The 14836-nt window shown below is 42.7% G+C and overlaps 1 protein-coding gene across 1 annotated transcript in view; it reads left to right on the top strand.

The window, feature by feature from the left end:
• The window catches only part of TNFAIP6 (TNF alpha induced protein 6), a 65154-nt gene extending 50950 nt beyond the window's left edge, over positions 1–14204 (top strand). Inside the window, exons 5-6 of the mRNA XM_077447719.1 lie at positions 4692–4732; positions 10011–14204. Coding sequence (XP_077303845.1) covers positions 4692–4732; positions 10011–10156 — 187 coding nt within the window. The 3' untranslated portion in view covers positions 10157–14204. The remainder of the gene's footprint in view (positions 1–4691; positions 4733–10010) is intronic.
• Positions 14205–14836: the final 632 nt, after the last annotated feature.

Here is a 14836-nt window from a genome sequence, read left to right as displayed (position 1 = left end):
ACAGGGAAATGCCTTGTTTATATAGGCATCTCCCAATTCTGCCTTTCCGTGACACAATTGCGGGACACCGGCGGGCATCGAGTCCGCAGGGGCCTGAGGGCACGGTCACTGAGTACGCGGCGGTCGCATGCACCCACAATGCTGTGTCGTACAGGTATGCCTATTTGCGCAGCCGTGCCATTGTACATCGTTGTGCGCTGGTCGGCAAGCGGTTAACACATCTGGGATTTAAATTCCAAGTAGCAGGAAGCAGGTCTGGAACATTTCATATAAAATTTGTTGACTTAACGAGGGCAAAAAAGGACGTTCTGACGAAGGATTTTTCTGAGTTTCCATACCAACATTCAAACAAAATTAAAATTGTGTATGGTCAGCTTTTCCCACAAGGATACCCAGTGGTCAGACGATTTTGGTATTGTTATGTTCTATGTCTATATAGAACGTAATAAGACTGTATTACATGGAGACAATCATTCAGAAAGTCACCAATCTGAACAGTTTAACCACTTCCGGACCGCAGATGTACATCCCTAATTTGGGGATGGATATCGTTGTTATGGCAGCAGCTAGCTGCCATAACCCCGGTATCCCCGTGTTCAGCCGGCGGTCTGGTACAAGATAAAAAGTGGTCTCTGCGTCGGATTCGCCATGAGATCACTTTTACTGTTGGCAGCGGCGGAGGCGATTGGATCCTTCTCAGTGCTGTGCATGGAGACGAGTGAGGGGAAAATGGCCCCCATCCGTCTCCATGACACTGCATTTTTTTTATTGCATTTTAGTGTAAATATGAGATATGAGGTCTTTTTGACCCCAGATCTCATATTTAAGAGGTCCTGTTATGCTTTTTTTCTATTACAGGGGATGTTTACATTCCTTGTAATAAGAATAAAAGTGACGCAATTTTTTATTTATTTTTTAAACAGTGTAAAAATAAAAGGTAAAATAAATAAGAGAAAAATGTTTTTAAATGCGCCCCGTCAAGCTCGCTTGCAGAAGCGAGTGCATACGTGAGTAGTGCCCGCATATGAGAACGGTGTTCAAACCACACAATCAGTAGAGCGAGAGAAATAATTCTAGCCCTAGACCTCCTCTGTAATGCAAAACATGCAACCTGTAGAATTTTTTTGTAGAATTTTTTAAATGTTGCCTATGGAGATTTTAAAGGGTAAAAGTTTGGCACCATTCCACGAGCAGGCGCAACTTTGAAGCATGACATATTGGGTATCAATTTACTCGGCGTAACATTATATCTCACAATATTAAAAAAAAATGGGCTAACTTTACTGTTGTCTTATTTTTTAATTCAAAAACGTGTATTTTTTTTTTTAAAAAGTGCGCTTGTAAGAACGCTGCGCAAATACGGTGTGACAAAAATTATTGTAATGACTGCCATTTTATTCTCTAGGGTGTTCGAAAAAAAATGTGTAATATTTGGGGGTTCTAAGTAATTTTCTAGCAAAAAAAAAATTTTTTAACTTGTAAACACCACATCTAAAAAGGAGGACCGGTCTTAAAGTGGTTAACTTCATCTCAAATCATATTTTATTCACTTCCATAGGACCACATTTCGCTGTGTTCTGTAGTGTTCTGGGGGATTGATTTACTAAAACTGGAGAGTGCAAAATCTGGTACAGCTTTGCAAGAAACCAATCCGCTTCCAGGTTTTTTTTTGTTTTGTCAAAGCTTAATTGAACAAGCTGAAATGTTAGAAGCAGGTTGACTAACATGTACAGCTGCACTAGATATTGTACTCTCCATTTTAAGGCCTGATTCACACCTATGCATTTTTAGTGCTTTTTGCAAATTTGCACTACAGTCCATTTAACATGGTTTCCTATGGAACACGTTCTGTAGTGAAAATCTGCAAAATGCAAAAAGCACTAAAAATGCATAGGTGTGAATCAGTCCTAAGGCCCCTTTGCTTGTAAACTGCCAGTAAAACACTGAGCGCTTTTGAAGAAGTTTTCAAGCGCTTTTGAAGAGCTTTCCATTAATTTCAATTAAGAGGGGTGTTTTTGCACCACCCTGCCAGCGCACTGCCCCATTGTGAATGCATTCATTGATTTTAATGAAAATAGGTTTTCGCAAGCTTTTCAGGTGCTTTTTTTAGCGTGAAAGCAACTGAAAAGCGCCTCAATGTGAAAGGGATCTAAGAAGCGGCTCTATTCACTCCATTGGGCTTTCACACTGGAGCGGTGCACTGGCAGGGCGTCACAAAAAGTCCTGCCAGCAGCTTCTTTGGAGTGGTGAAGGAGTGGTGAACTCACCGATCCTCCACCGCTGCTCCCCATTGAAATCAATGGGGCAGTGCTGCCAGAGCCCCGCTAGTAGCGGAATAGCGCCGCTAAAAATACGGTAAAGTAGCGCTAGAAATACTGTTGCTTTACCGCCAATGCCTGGGGTGGCTCAGTGTGAAAGCCTTCTAAGGTCCTTTTTACATGGGGCGGACTGCGGCTGTGATCCACTTGCTCAGCAAGGAATCTCTCCACTGATCCCCCTGAGCAGGCCGATGACAGGTCCGTGTCAGCTCTGCATAAGCAGGCCAGTGTCTTCTATTGGCAGCCAGATGTAAATGGGCCGCGTGTCTGTTTATACCTGACTGCCATCCGATCCACTGGACAGAACAGATCCCCATTTGTCTCTTTTTGGTGGATTGGATACATGTCTGTTTACACATACTGTACCATAGAGAAGAATGGAGGTTCTGATCAGGTTCGCCGGCCCGTTTTTCAGGGGGACCTGATCTGAGCCTCCATTCTTCTTTATCAGAAAACATTTGTGTGAAAGGGGCCTTAGTAAATCAATACAATTGCACTGTGACCACCTGTCTATGTTCCACTATCTTGCTGCCCTAGGCCCAAATGAATAGTAATGAGCAAAAGCTGAATTTGCTATTTTAGCTTTGTTCAGGATGCAGTGGTTTTTAAATGGCTCCTGAGGGTTGGGGAAGATCCAACTATTCTCGATCAGCTTTGTGCCCCTTGGCCCCTCTTTAGCTAGATATTGAGGAGCAGAAAAACCCTAGGAAAAAATAGACTAAGGTAGGAAATATCGACGTAAAGGGACTCAAAGGGGAATTACACAGCAGTGTAACTATCTTAGTTACACAACTTTGTAAACCCTTTGGAGTCCTTTTACTTCGGTATCTCTTACCTTAGGCTGGCCATACATGGCTGAATTTCGAAAAAGAATTTTCTTTTGAAAAGCAGAAAATTTGTGCGTTTTGTTTTTGTTACGTCGATATTAAAATCTACGTGTTTTGCATACAACCATGCATCATCAGGAAGCTCCTGATGTATTTTTTTACTGGTTTCTAGTGAGTGTACATTTCAGAAGGTGGTGGTGTTTCATGAATTGGTGAAAAGTTTCTTAAATCACAGATGTGAATTTCTACACGTGGGATGCGAACAATCAGCTTGTGAAGAGGATTATTGGGACTATTGTTAAATACATGGTTTATTTCTCAACATTTTCCACTCTATATTAATATTTTCCACTATATATATATATATATATATATATATATATATATATATATATATATCCCCGCTCACTGTGAGGGTGAGAGGAGCGAGCGCCGCTGAAATACACATAGCCGAGTGTACTGTGTACTCGGCTAGGCTCGGCTCCTCTCAGCTCCGCTCACAGTCACGCCCAGTCCCACCATTGGACCTATGTTATGTCAATCATAGGAGCTGGGCCAAGGGGCGGGACTGCGAGAGGAGCTGAATGGAACCAAGAGGAGCCGAGATACACAGGACATCTGGCGCGGTCATTTTAAAAATGAACAGGCTGCAATGAGGGAGAATGTGCAAGGCTGCAGATGGACACTGATCATTCTGCAATGAGGGACAAGGCTGCAGATGGACACTAATAAGGCTGCATTTTTTCCTTAAAATTCCCTCCTAAACTTGGGGTGCGTGTTATACGCCGGCACGTGGTATATACGCCGATAAATACGGTGTGTATATATATATATATAGTTTTGATTATTACATTTATTTCTTTATGAATCACAGTTATAATTTGTTCACGGTTTTGTGGTAAAGATATGAGCACGTTTAGGATCGGCACAGCTACGCTTTTATTGCAACCTTGCCGGTAACACACTTTTTCCCTAATATATAATGATCATGACCAGCAGTGTGGGCATCAGTATTCTATGAGTATATAGAATGTAGCAGAATTTTATTATGATCACTAATGTGTATAATTATAGCACAGATTTGACCTGATCATTGATCAGGTCTAGTCATCAGGTGAAATCTGTGCTATAATTATACACATTAGTCAGGTCATTTTGGGAGTTGTAAAATGCAATGTTCACATTAATATAATGAAAGCATGTTACATGTTACACCCTAATTATATTGTGTAACGTGTACCAAAAGGTGAACCTATCCTTTAATGAAAGTTAGGAAAATAAAAATTTAAATTGCTTGCCATTCACAATGCCTACAATTTTCGATGGCTACAGTTTTATTTATTCATTGTACTCTGACTGGCTCCAGGTCAGAGATTCAGGGATGCTTTTAGATTCCATTCTATAAATAGTAGAAAATATTACATAATATTAATTATTAATAATACTATAATAACTACAGATATATTAAACCAGCTTTTTTTTTCTTCCATTTATGTATTTAATTGTAAATATTATAGATGAAAGTAAACTATTCTTGTTTTTACAGGTTTTGTGGTGACATGCTTCCAGATGACATCATCAGTACAGGTATGTATCTGAATATCGCAATTAGTGGTAATTAAAAATGTTAAGGCCTACATTATACAACACATAATCTGCTGCAAAGCACATCCCAGTCTGCTGATCGGACATTGAAGGAGCAGCAGCAGACTGATGAGGTTGTCCTTGTTTTCACACTACTCTCTCCTCCAGCCAGCATGTTCCCTTTTCAGTACATGTATGCAGCAGAGTTTGACTAGCCCATAGTGTTACCCCTCCATCTGCAGCTGGATTTCTACTGTGCAGGGAATTATTGAACGTTAATGCCAAGACAAATTTAAGTACTTGTGCTATTTGCATATAATACCTTTATTTTTTTAACTGAATTCTTAACTGTTTAACCACTTACAGACCAGAAGATTTTCCCCCTTAATGACCTGGCCATTTTTTGTGATGCGGCACTGTGTTGATTTAAATGCTAATTATGCAGTCGTGTGACGTTGTACCCAAACAAAATTGGCATCCTTTTTTTCCCACCAATAGAGCTTTCTTTTGGTGGTATTTGATCACCTCTGTGATTTTTATTTTTTGCTCTATAAACAAAAAAAAGCAAATTTTTTTTTTTAAAAAGCTTATTTTTTTACTTTTTGCTGTAATAAATATCCAAAAAAAAAGTAAAAAAATACATTTCTTCATCAGTTTAGGCTATGTATTCTTTTACATATTTTTGGTAAAAAAAAAAAAAAAAAAAATGCAATAAGCGTATATAGATTGTTTTTTGTGTAAGTTTTAGCATCAACAAAATAGGGAATAGATTTTTTTTTTTTTACTAGTAATGGCGACAATCTGCGATTTTTAGCGAGACCGCGGACATAAAAATGCACTGATTACTGTGTAAATATCACTGGCAGGGAAGGGGTTAACACTAGGGGGTGATCAAGGGGTTAAATGTGTTGCCTCATGTGTGTTTCTAACTGTGGGGGGATAGGACTGGCTGGAGGAGGAGACATATCGCTGTTCCTAATCATTAGGAACAGCAGATCTGTCTCTCCTCCCCTGTCAGAATGGGGATCTGTCTGTTTACATTCACAGATCCCCGTTCTGGCTCTCTTGCCCACGATCGCAGGGGGGTGGCGGACATCGTGGCCGCTGGCCGTGTATATTGGGTCCCCCCGGCTTTAGGGTTGCCACCTTTTCTTCAAGTCAAACCTGAACACTTTAGCGGCACACAGCAAATGTTTTTTTATAGTATAAACTCTATGTTTTGCAATTATGGTAAATAAGATTTCTAATCATATGAAGTTAATCACAAGAGTCCCCCTTTACATCAGAGTTCACAGAATTCCCCTTTTACATCTGAATCTGCAGAGTTCCCTTACACTGTAAGAAGGGACTCTGCAGACTCTGATGTAAGGGAGAATTCTGGGGGCTCTAACATAAGGGATGTTCTGGGAACCCTGATTTAAGGGGGAACACTGAGAACTCGTGAGGACTCTGATGTAAGGGGGAACACTGTGGACTCTGGTGTAAAGGGGAACTCTGATATAATGGGTGCTCTGAGAACTCTGATTTACCTTAGTGTACTCACTCAGAGGCAGGAGAGAGAAGGGGGAGACTTTAGTCACAGACAGGGATGGATGGTGATCTCACTCACGCCTTGGCACCTCTCATCCAGATGTATCTAAGGCTGCTGGACTTCAAATTTCCAGCCCCCCACTTTCCTTTTCTGAGGCACAGCGCCGGGGATTGGAGTATGGGCAGACACAGAGGGGTAGGGGCGGGAGGAAGAAGAGGAGATTGAGCCCTCTCTCCGTGTGTGTGTGTGTGTGTGTGTGTGTGTAGAGGGGGATTGTTAGTGCTGGCTTTTGACAGTGTGAAAAAATTGTAACAGACACTCTCAACTTAGACAACTGCAGCCAGCAACCCTGCTGGGAGGCCATAGTCCATTCTGAATAATGTGTCCGGGTTTCAAGTAGCTTGAAACCTGAACACATGATTCCAAACCCGAACTGTCCGGGTGAATCCCGAACAGGTGGCAACCCTACCCGGCGTGCAGCAGACGCATGCCTGCTATCGCCCTTAAAGGTGCCGATGTACACCTACGGCGATTTGCGGGAACGAGCCAACCTGCCGCAGTATAATGATGGTGATTAAACTGTATTTTATTTTTCTGCCTGGAGTTACTCTTTAGCCCCATACAAACTATCAGTTTTTCTGCTGAGTTTTTCCTTCAGATTTACCAAAACCATGTAGTGCGAGGGCCGGCCTGATTGCATACACATTGAAACTCCTAAGGTTTGACCTCATATTATATGGTTTTGGTAAATCTGAAGGAAAACTCAGCAGAAAAACTGATTGTGTGTATGGGGCTTTTAATGGCCCAGACCACCCAAAATTGGTATTCTAGTTTTATGCCTGGTGTGTTTTTAAATGTCTCCCTGAGATTCTGCTTCAGACCACCCAAAATTTATAGAATTGTTTTTAGTATGTGCTGGAGCGTTAATCCACCCAACAGTTGTTCATAGCTCTGAGACTCTGTGAAATCGTTGGGCTTGAGCTTCCAGCTCTGTCTACATGTGGCAGCAGTTTTGACAGTCCTAACCTACTTGTTAAATTCTTCATTTAGTCCATATTGTCCATATTGTGTGGAAACACCTCTTTTATAGTAGCATGCCGAAATCAAATTTTTAGGTGGCATGGTATGTCCATGATCCATGGAATTATACTTTAACCTGCTCCCATCCTGCATATAGTCAAATGATGGCTGCAAGGTGTCTGTTAGGGGAGAGGAGACCGATCTCCTCTCCCAGTACAGAGGAACACCACCACTCAGTCCCCTCCCCCCACAGTTAGAATCACTCCCTAGGTAACACGAATAACCCCTTGATCGCCCCTAGTGTTAACCCCTTCCCCACCAGTGAAATTTATACATTAAATCAGTGCATTTTTATAGCATTGTTCGCTGTATAAATGTGAATGGTCCCAAAATAGTGTCAAAACTGTCCGATCTGTCCGCCACAATATCGCAGCCCTGATAAAAATCGCAGATTGCTGCCATTACTAGTAAAAAAACAAATAAAAAAGCCATAAATCTATCCCCTGTTTTGTAGGTTCTATAACTTTTGCACAAACCAACAATAAAAAAAAACGCAGAGGTGATAAAATACCACCAAAAGAAAGCTCTATTTGTGGGAAAAAATGATCAAAATGTCATATGGGTACAGTGTTGTATGACCGCGCAATTGTCATTCAAAGCGTGACAGCGCTGAAAGCTGAAAATTGGCCTGGGCAGGAAGGGGGTGAAAATGCCCAGTATTGAAATGGTTAAAGAAGGAAAATTTATATTTATCTGATCTGAAAACTGTAGAAGGAAATGGCTGTGATGTGAGAAGGAAGCAGAGGGATTGTGTTGCTTCTGACAGCCACTGTATGAGGTAGAGCCGGATATATACAGTGAGTATAGAAAAGAATACAGTTGGATAAAACAAAAACTGTGTCTGTTTCATTTCAGTATGCAAAGCAAAAAAATTTGATTACAATTCTATTTGTATATATGACCGATATTAAGGAAAAAAAAAGGAAATGAAGGGGGGGGGGGGGGGTAATCTCCCCTCTCTCTAATTTGTCCATTCTACCGTTTCCCCCCTTCAGGTCTCACTTATGCCCGGGTATAGTTCACCAGTGCAGGAAATAAGGAAAAGGGAGACGGAGACGAAAAAAATCGAGGGAATTAGATTCTCTCTTTCCCCTCCCCTGCCAGCTCCCCCTCCACAAGCGCACAGCCATATTCCCTGGTACATACAAAAAGGGACCATGGTTTCACTTTAAATTAAATTTCTCCTATTTACCTTGGGTAATTGCAATACCTTTTTCCATAGAATATATATTGGCTATTTTTTTAAGCCACATCAAGATCAAGGGGGGGTTCCTCCTGCTTCCATAGGGCTGGGATACAGGCCTTTGTCGCATTTAAAAGACAATATTAGCCATTATTAGCCACCAGTGCAGTTCTCTCTTCTTGGCTTAGGCTGCTTTCACACTGGGGCGGGAGCGGCGTCGGCGGTAAAGCGCCGCTATTTTTAGCGGCGCTTTAGGCTGCTTTCACACTGGGGCGGTATTCAGGTGTTACAGCGCTAAAAATAGCGCCTGTGTAGCGCCTGAAAAAAAACGGATTTCACACTGGAGCGATGCGCTGGCAGGACGGTGAAAAAAGTCCTGCTAGCCGCATCTTTGGAGCGGTGAAGGAGCGGTGTATTCACTGCTCCTAAACCGCTCCTACCCATTGAAATCAATGGGACACCGTGGCAATACCGCCGGCAAAGCGCCGCTGCAGCGGCGCTTTGCGGGCGGGTTTAACCCTTTTTCGGCCGCTAGCGGGGGTTAAACCACCTCGCTAGCGCCCGCAGACCGCCGCTAAAACGACGGTAAAGCGCCGCTAAAAATAGCGGCGCTTTACCGCCGACGCCGCTCCCACCCCAGTGTGAAAGCAGCCTTAACGTCGTTTTAGCGGCGGTCTGCGGGCGCTAGCGGGGTGGTTTTAACCCCCGCTAGCGGCCGAAAAAGGGTTAAACCCGCCCGCAAAGCGCCGCTGCAGCGGCGCTTTGCCGGCGGTATTGCCGCGGTGTCCCATTGATTTCAATGGGTAGGAGCGGTTTAGGAGCGGTGAATACACCGCTCCTTCACCGCTCCAAAGATGCGGCTAGCAGGACTTTTTTCACCGTCCTGCCAGCGCATCACTCCAGTGTGAAAGCCCTCCGGCTTTCACACTGGAGTGAAAGGGGCCGGTTTTTTTCAGGCGCTACACAGGCGCTATTTTTAGCGCTGTAACGCCTGAATACCGCCCCAGTGTGAAAGCAGCCTTATTCTTATTGGCTCTGACAAAGGGAAGGGTGCCTATGATGTCAAGTATACAGGTCAGAGGTATCTTATCCAATCATGAGCCAGGCCACCTCCAATCCATATACCTAATGTTATAGGCACCCGCCTCTTGTTGGAGTGGATGAATTGGGGCAGCATAAAAAAAAAGCATTGCGTGAGATGAATAGTGTCATGCTGATCTGGCATTGTTGAAGAAAGGAAGGACCTTTAAAAATTGACTTTTCCTTTACAAATAAAAAATCATGATCAGATTATTTTTCCTATCATTGAGTTACAGTTTTCCCTTTACACAGTCTGGAATTTCACATGAGTTGGCAGATTCCTAGAAGAAATAGGAGATAACATCTTGACTTGTTATTTTAGAAAGAGTTCAACCCAAACAGAATTGTAAAAATATTACAAGCTCTTAGTCACACGTCTCCTAAATCTGTGTTTTTCTTGGTTTCAGGGAATGTCATGACGTTAAAATTCTTGACAGACAGCTCCATCGTCGGAGGGGGATTTCAAATCAAGTACTCGGTTCTGGATCTACCTTCCGAATTCAAATTTGAACCGAGCCTCAATACGACGTCGGAGGCCGTCCCTGACATTTAAGCGTTGAATAAAAACATTAGCACACAAGTTGTTGTGATTGCAGAGATCAAGCGGAATGGTTCAGGCGGTGACTCATCCATCTTCGCTCTGGTGAACCTAGACTGCACTGGGCAGAGCGCCAACCCACTTGAATGGGTGATGACTGAAACACTTAATGTCCAAAACGACTTTGATAAATGACTTCTTTCCATGTAATACAGTTGTGATGTTGATTAATTACTGAAAAGCTGGTGCCTTCACATCATCATTACATATGCTGCTGTGTTAAAGGAAACCTGCCCTGAAAGTAACGTCATTGAAGCCACTGGTGGCCTACTTCTGAAATGGTAGTTGCCTGGTTGTTATGAAGATTCCTTAACTCCAATGATTCTGCAAACACAAGAAAAAGAACATGGTGCTATATTTGGATTTTCTTAGGTTTGCTAGCACTTCACAAAATAGGGGACCACCCTCAACAAAAAAGGGGAAAGGACCCAAGGTTGAGAATCAACACACATACAATCCAATGAGAGCGCCAAACAAATGTCCAAGGTAATTTTATGATAAAATTGTTTCATAGTCAAATTAAGCCTTCTGCTTTAAATCAATTTTATCATGTAATTACCTTGGATGCTTAGACATTTGTTTAGCACTCTCATTATTCTACGTCACTGATGCAAAACAAGTATACAGCCAATAAGGCCAGAACTGTTGTCCTGCATATTGGTTGTGGGCCAGTGATTCGAACTATTGAAGTCAGAGGATATGCATGACATCCAGGCAACTAGCTGTTTGAGAAGGGGGTCAACTATGGCGGGCAACACATGTTTCTACTGATGAATTTCCTTTATAAAAATAACTTAGCTAAGCAATGTTTGTATCTAAAGATGCCATTTAACATAATCAGAGTATTGCTTAAGGTGGAGGTTCACACAAAAATTGAACCTCCGCTTTTCAGAACGCTCCCCCCCTCCAGTGTGTCACATTTGGCACCTTTCAGGGGCGAGGGGGGTGCAGATACCTATCTAAGACAGGTATTTGTGCCCACTTCCGGTCATAGACTCCCATGGGAGTCTACGCCTTTTCCCATCCCCCCCCCGCGCTATCTGCTGGGACACACACGGGTCCCAGGAGATAGTGGGGACCAGCTAGAACGCGCAGTGCGACTCGCATATGCGCAGTAGGGAACCGGGAAGTGAAGTTGCAACGCTTCTCTTCCTGACTCCCTCACTGAGGATGGCGGCGGCAGCAGCCGAGAGCCGAGCGATTGGTCGGCTTCGGCTGCCGACATCGCTGGACCCAGGGACAGGTAAGTGTGCATTTATTAAAAGTCTGCAGCTGCAGTATTTGTAGCTGCTGGCTTTTAATATATATTTTTATTTTTTAGGTGGACCACCTCTTTAAGAAAACTACAACCCTTTTTGCTAGGAATAACATATCCTATAATCACCACACCATACACACACATTACATCTTTTTTCATGTGTGTGGCCATTCTTCCTCCTCAGCATGCTAGACTTTGGTAGGTTCTTTCTAGGAAGCTTTGAGCCTTGGTACTTAAAGCGGGAGTCCACCGGGACTCCGCGTTTTTTTTTTTTTTTAAAAGCCAGCAGCTACAAATACTGCAGCTGCTGACTTTTAAAATAGTGACACTTACCTGTCCAGCGCGCCCGCGATGTCGGCACCCGAAGCCGATCTCTAGGTCGCCTGTCGGGTCCTGCCGCCGCCATCTTGGGTATGGGAATCAGGAAATGGAGCCTTTCGGCTTCATTTCCCGGTTCCCTACTGCGCATGCGCGAATCGCGCTGCGCAATAAGGACGCTCCCCGCTGCCTCTGGGATCTGTGTGTTTCCCAGCAGGCAGCGGGGCACTTGCGGGAAGGGGCGGGCACTTGCGGAAAGGGGCGTAAGTTACGCCCCTTTCCGCAGAGAGCTATCCCGGAAGTGGGTGCAGTTACCTGGATTATCCAGGTAACTGCACCCCCCTCCCCCCGAAAGGTGCCGATTGTGGCACCGGAGGGGGGGAGGGTTCCGATGAGTGGAAGGTCCACTTTAGGGTGGACCTCCGCTTTAACATAAGGAGTATTTGGAAAACTATGGGGTTGATTTACTAAAGGGAAATCCACTTTGCACTACAAGTGCACTTGGAGGTGCAGTCACTGGAGATCTGAGGAAAAGATCTGAAATGAGGGGAAGCTCTGCTGATTTTATCATCCAATCATGTACAAGAAAAAATGCTGTTTTTTTTTTATTTTCCTTTAATGTCCCCCCCCCAGAAATACAGTTACTGCACTTTCCAGTGCACTTGTAGTGCAAAGTGGATTTGCCTTTAGTAAATAAACCCCTATATCTAAAATTTTCTGTTAGGCCTAATATACATGGCTAATTAGGGCCATCATGTGGCAAGTAACTGCCTAAATCAAAAACTGTCTGCACCTAGGACTGCTCGTCCATCTATAATTTCATTTAACCTCACATTGAGCGAACAGCCATGCACAGATCTAAAATATGGCATTTTAGATCTTTCTTCAGAGAAAACCATGAGAACTGTGGGTCAGTGAGACCCTCTATGTGACTCTGTACAGTTAACACCTACAACATGAGCAACTGCTGAGGTAACAGGATAAGCCACCTAAAGATTGTAGTAGAATGATAGATTTGCACTGAGAGCAGTAATGTACAATCCCTGTGCTACACAAAAATCATATATGGATGATGCATGTACTGTACATATGTAATATTACAAATTATACATAGAGATACGTTTTAAAACATTAACACACATTGATAAGATATACAGCAAGCTGATCACATGCCCATAAACATCTAAATATACAAAAAAGTAGAAAATAGAAATTTCCAATAATAGCACCAAATACTTCAACTAAATCTTTATTCTATGGATGTTCAGAACACATACCAACCTCTCAATCATGAGACCACCAAAGGATGATGTTGATGACTAGGATAACCGCATAAGAAGGATGGGGTCTTTTGCTCATCTGGATGGATATTGTTAGGGGTTCTCTTCATAGAGGGCCAAATAATCTGTAGATTAGGTCTTAAACAACCTAACCAGTCTATGTATATATGTAGCTTAAAAGGTACCCATGAAAAGATATAATTAGGAACTACTGCTGTAGGCTTGCCTTTAACGGGTAAATCGTTTCAAATAAAGATTACTCCCCCTCCCCCACATTAGCATATTCCCTAGTTCTTGCATTGTCTGAATGTGTGCACCAGAACCCTTATAGATGTCAATAGGTTTTATCTCGATACGAGAGACTTGAGAGGAGGGGGTTAGTGAAGGCTGCTGGGAGGGTAAGTACACCTTTGTTTTAAAGTCTACTCTCCCTTTAATGCTGCAGTATCCCGAGCTGTCATCCTGATCCTCACTTTACCACCAAGTGAGACACTGACCTTGTTTAGATATGCAGAATGTGAGTTGATTCTTCAGCCTTCACTAGTTGGCTACTTTTTTCCAAATCAAATGCTCACTAAGCAGTGAAGGGAGGATCAGATTGACAAACTCATAATTTTCATCTTGAATTGAGTCAACAACAGAAGCTTCCATATCTCTGCTTAAAGTGGTTGTAAAACCTTACAACCAACTTTGACCTACAGGTAAGCCTAGATTAAGGCTTACCTGTAGGTCCAAGAAATACCTCCTAAACCTACACCGTTTAGGAGATATTTGCCGAAAGACAGGCACCGCTGTCTACGGCGCATGCGCCGTAGACAGCGGCGCGCAGGCGCACTGAGTGCGCCACAGTCAATGGCGATATGCCGCGAGTAATTTGTAAAGGACATTTTTGCTATATCAAAATTAATGTGAGGCCCAATCAGCTTTTCTGGTTTGTTATGGTCTCTGCCCACCAGCAAAGTTATTTCAACATTACAATAAAATACCTCTGCACTGGCATCTTCTAAACCACACCAAGAACATAAGTAAACTATTCTGTAAGCACCTCACTTTCATGTCTGTATTATGTCCAGAAGTCAGTGTTATAAAAGGTAATTTATGTTATGGAGTTGGATATTATTTAATAAAACTATTTCAAATATTTGAATTTATTGTTAATTGGTTTTATCTAACAATAATTATTAACATGGAAGAAAGTAATGAGGTGTCACTGTTTTTATTCTCCATGTAGACATGACATTAGAAGTTCACACTCATGATTTAAAGTGGTTGTAAACTCTCCCCCACAACTTTGTCCCATGTAAATCAGCATAAAAAAAACCCTAATGAGCACTGCCATTAATGGAATGCTATTAGCACTATGGTTTGAGTGGCAATGAAAATCACATTTGCACAGCCATAGGATTTTCTTTTATGTACATACCGTATAAATTGTATGTACCATATGTAGCGCTGGTATTTTTTAATACAGATGCTAGTATTTTTGTAAATTTAAGTTTGTCTGAAGCTGCAGTTTGGTTCAGACTAATTATGCTAAAGTTCTGGCTTCTGTACCAGTTTGGCTGGGTTGTGCTAATTTCCACTTGACAGTGGGTGTCCCTGTCACCACCGGTAAGTGTTAGAAATGCAAAAAGCTAAATGTATTGGGTACCCCTTTTACTCGGAAACAGCCTGGAGGGAGTGGTCTACTCACTGTGCATTCTGGGTAAGGGTACTTAAGGTACCAACGCTATTTTCTGGGGTTCGTTTTTCCCGACCTCATGGCCCTCCTGGCCTGAG

This window comes from Lithobates pipiens, unplaced genomic scaffold, assembly GCF_037356315.1.
Source record: "Lithobates pipiens isolate NorthernLeopardFrog02 unplaced genomic scaffold, aLitPip1_a1.2 Scaffold_22, whole genome shotgun sequence".
In the NCBI taxonomy this organism is placed as follows: Eukaryota; Metazoa; Chordata; class Amphibia; order Anura; family Ranidae; genus Lithobates; species Lithobates pipiens.
Note: the sequence above shows the minus strand (reverse complement) of the source record. Positions and strands in the feature narration are given on the sequence as shown.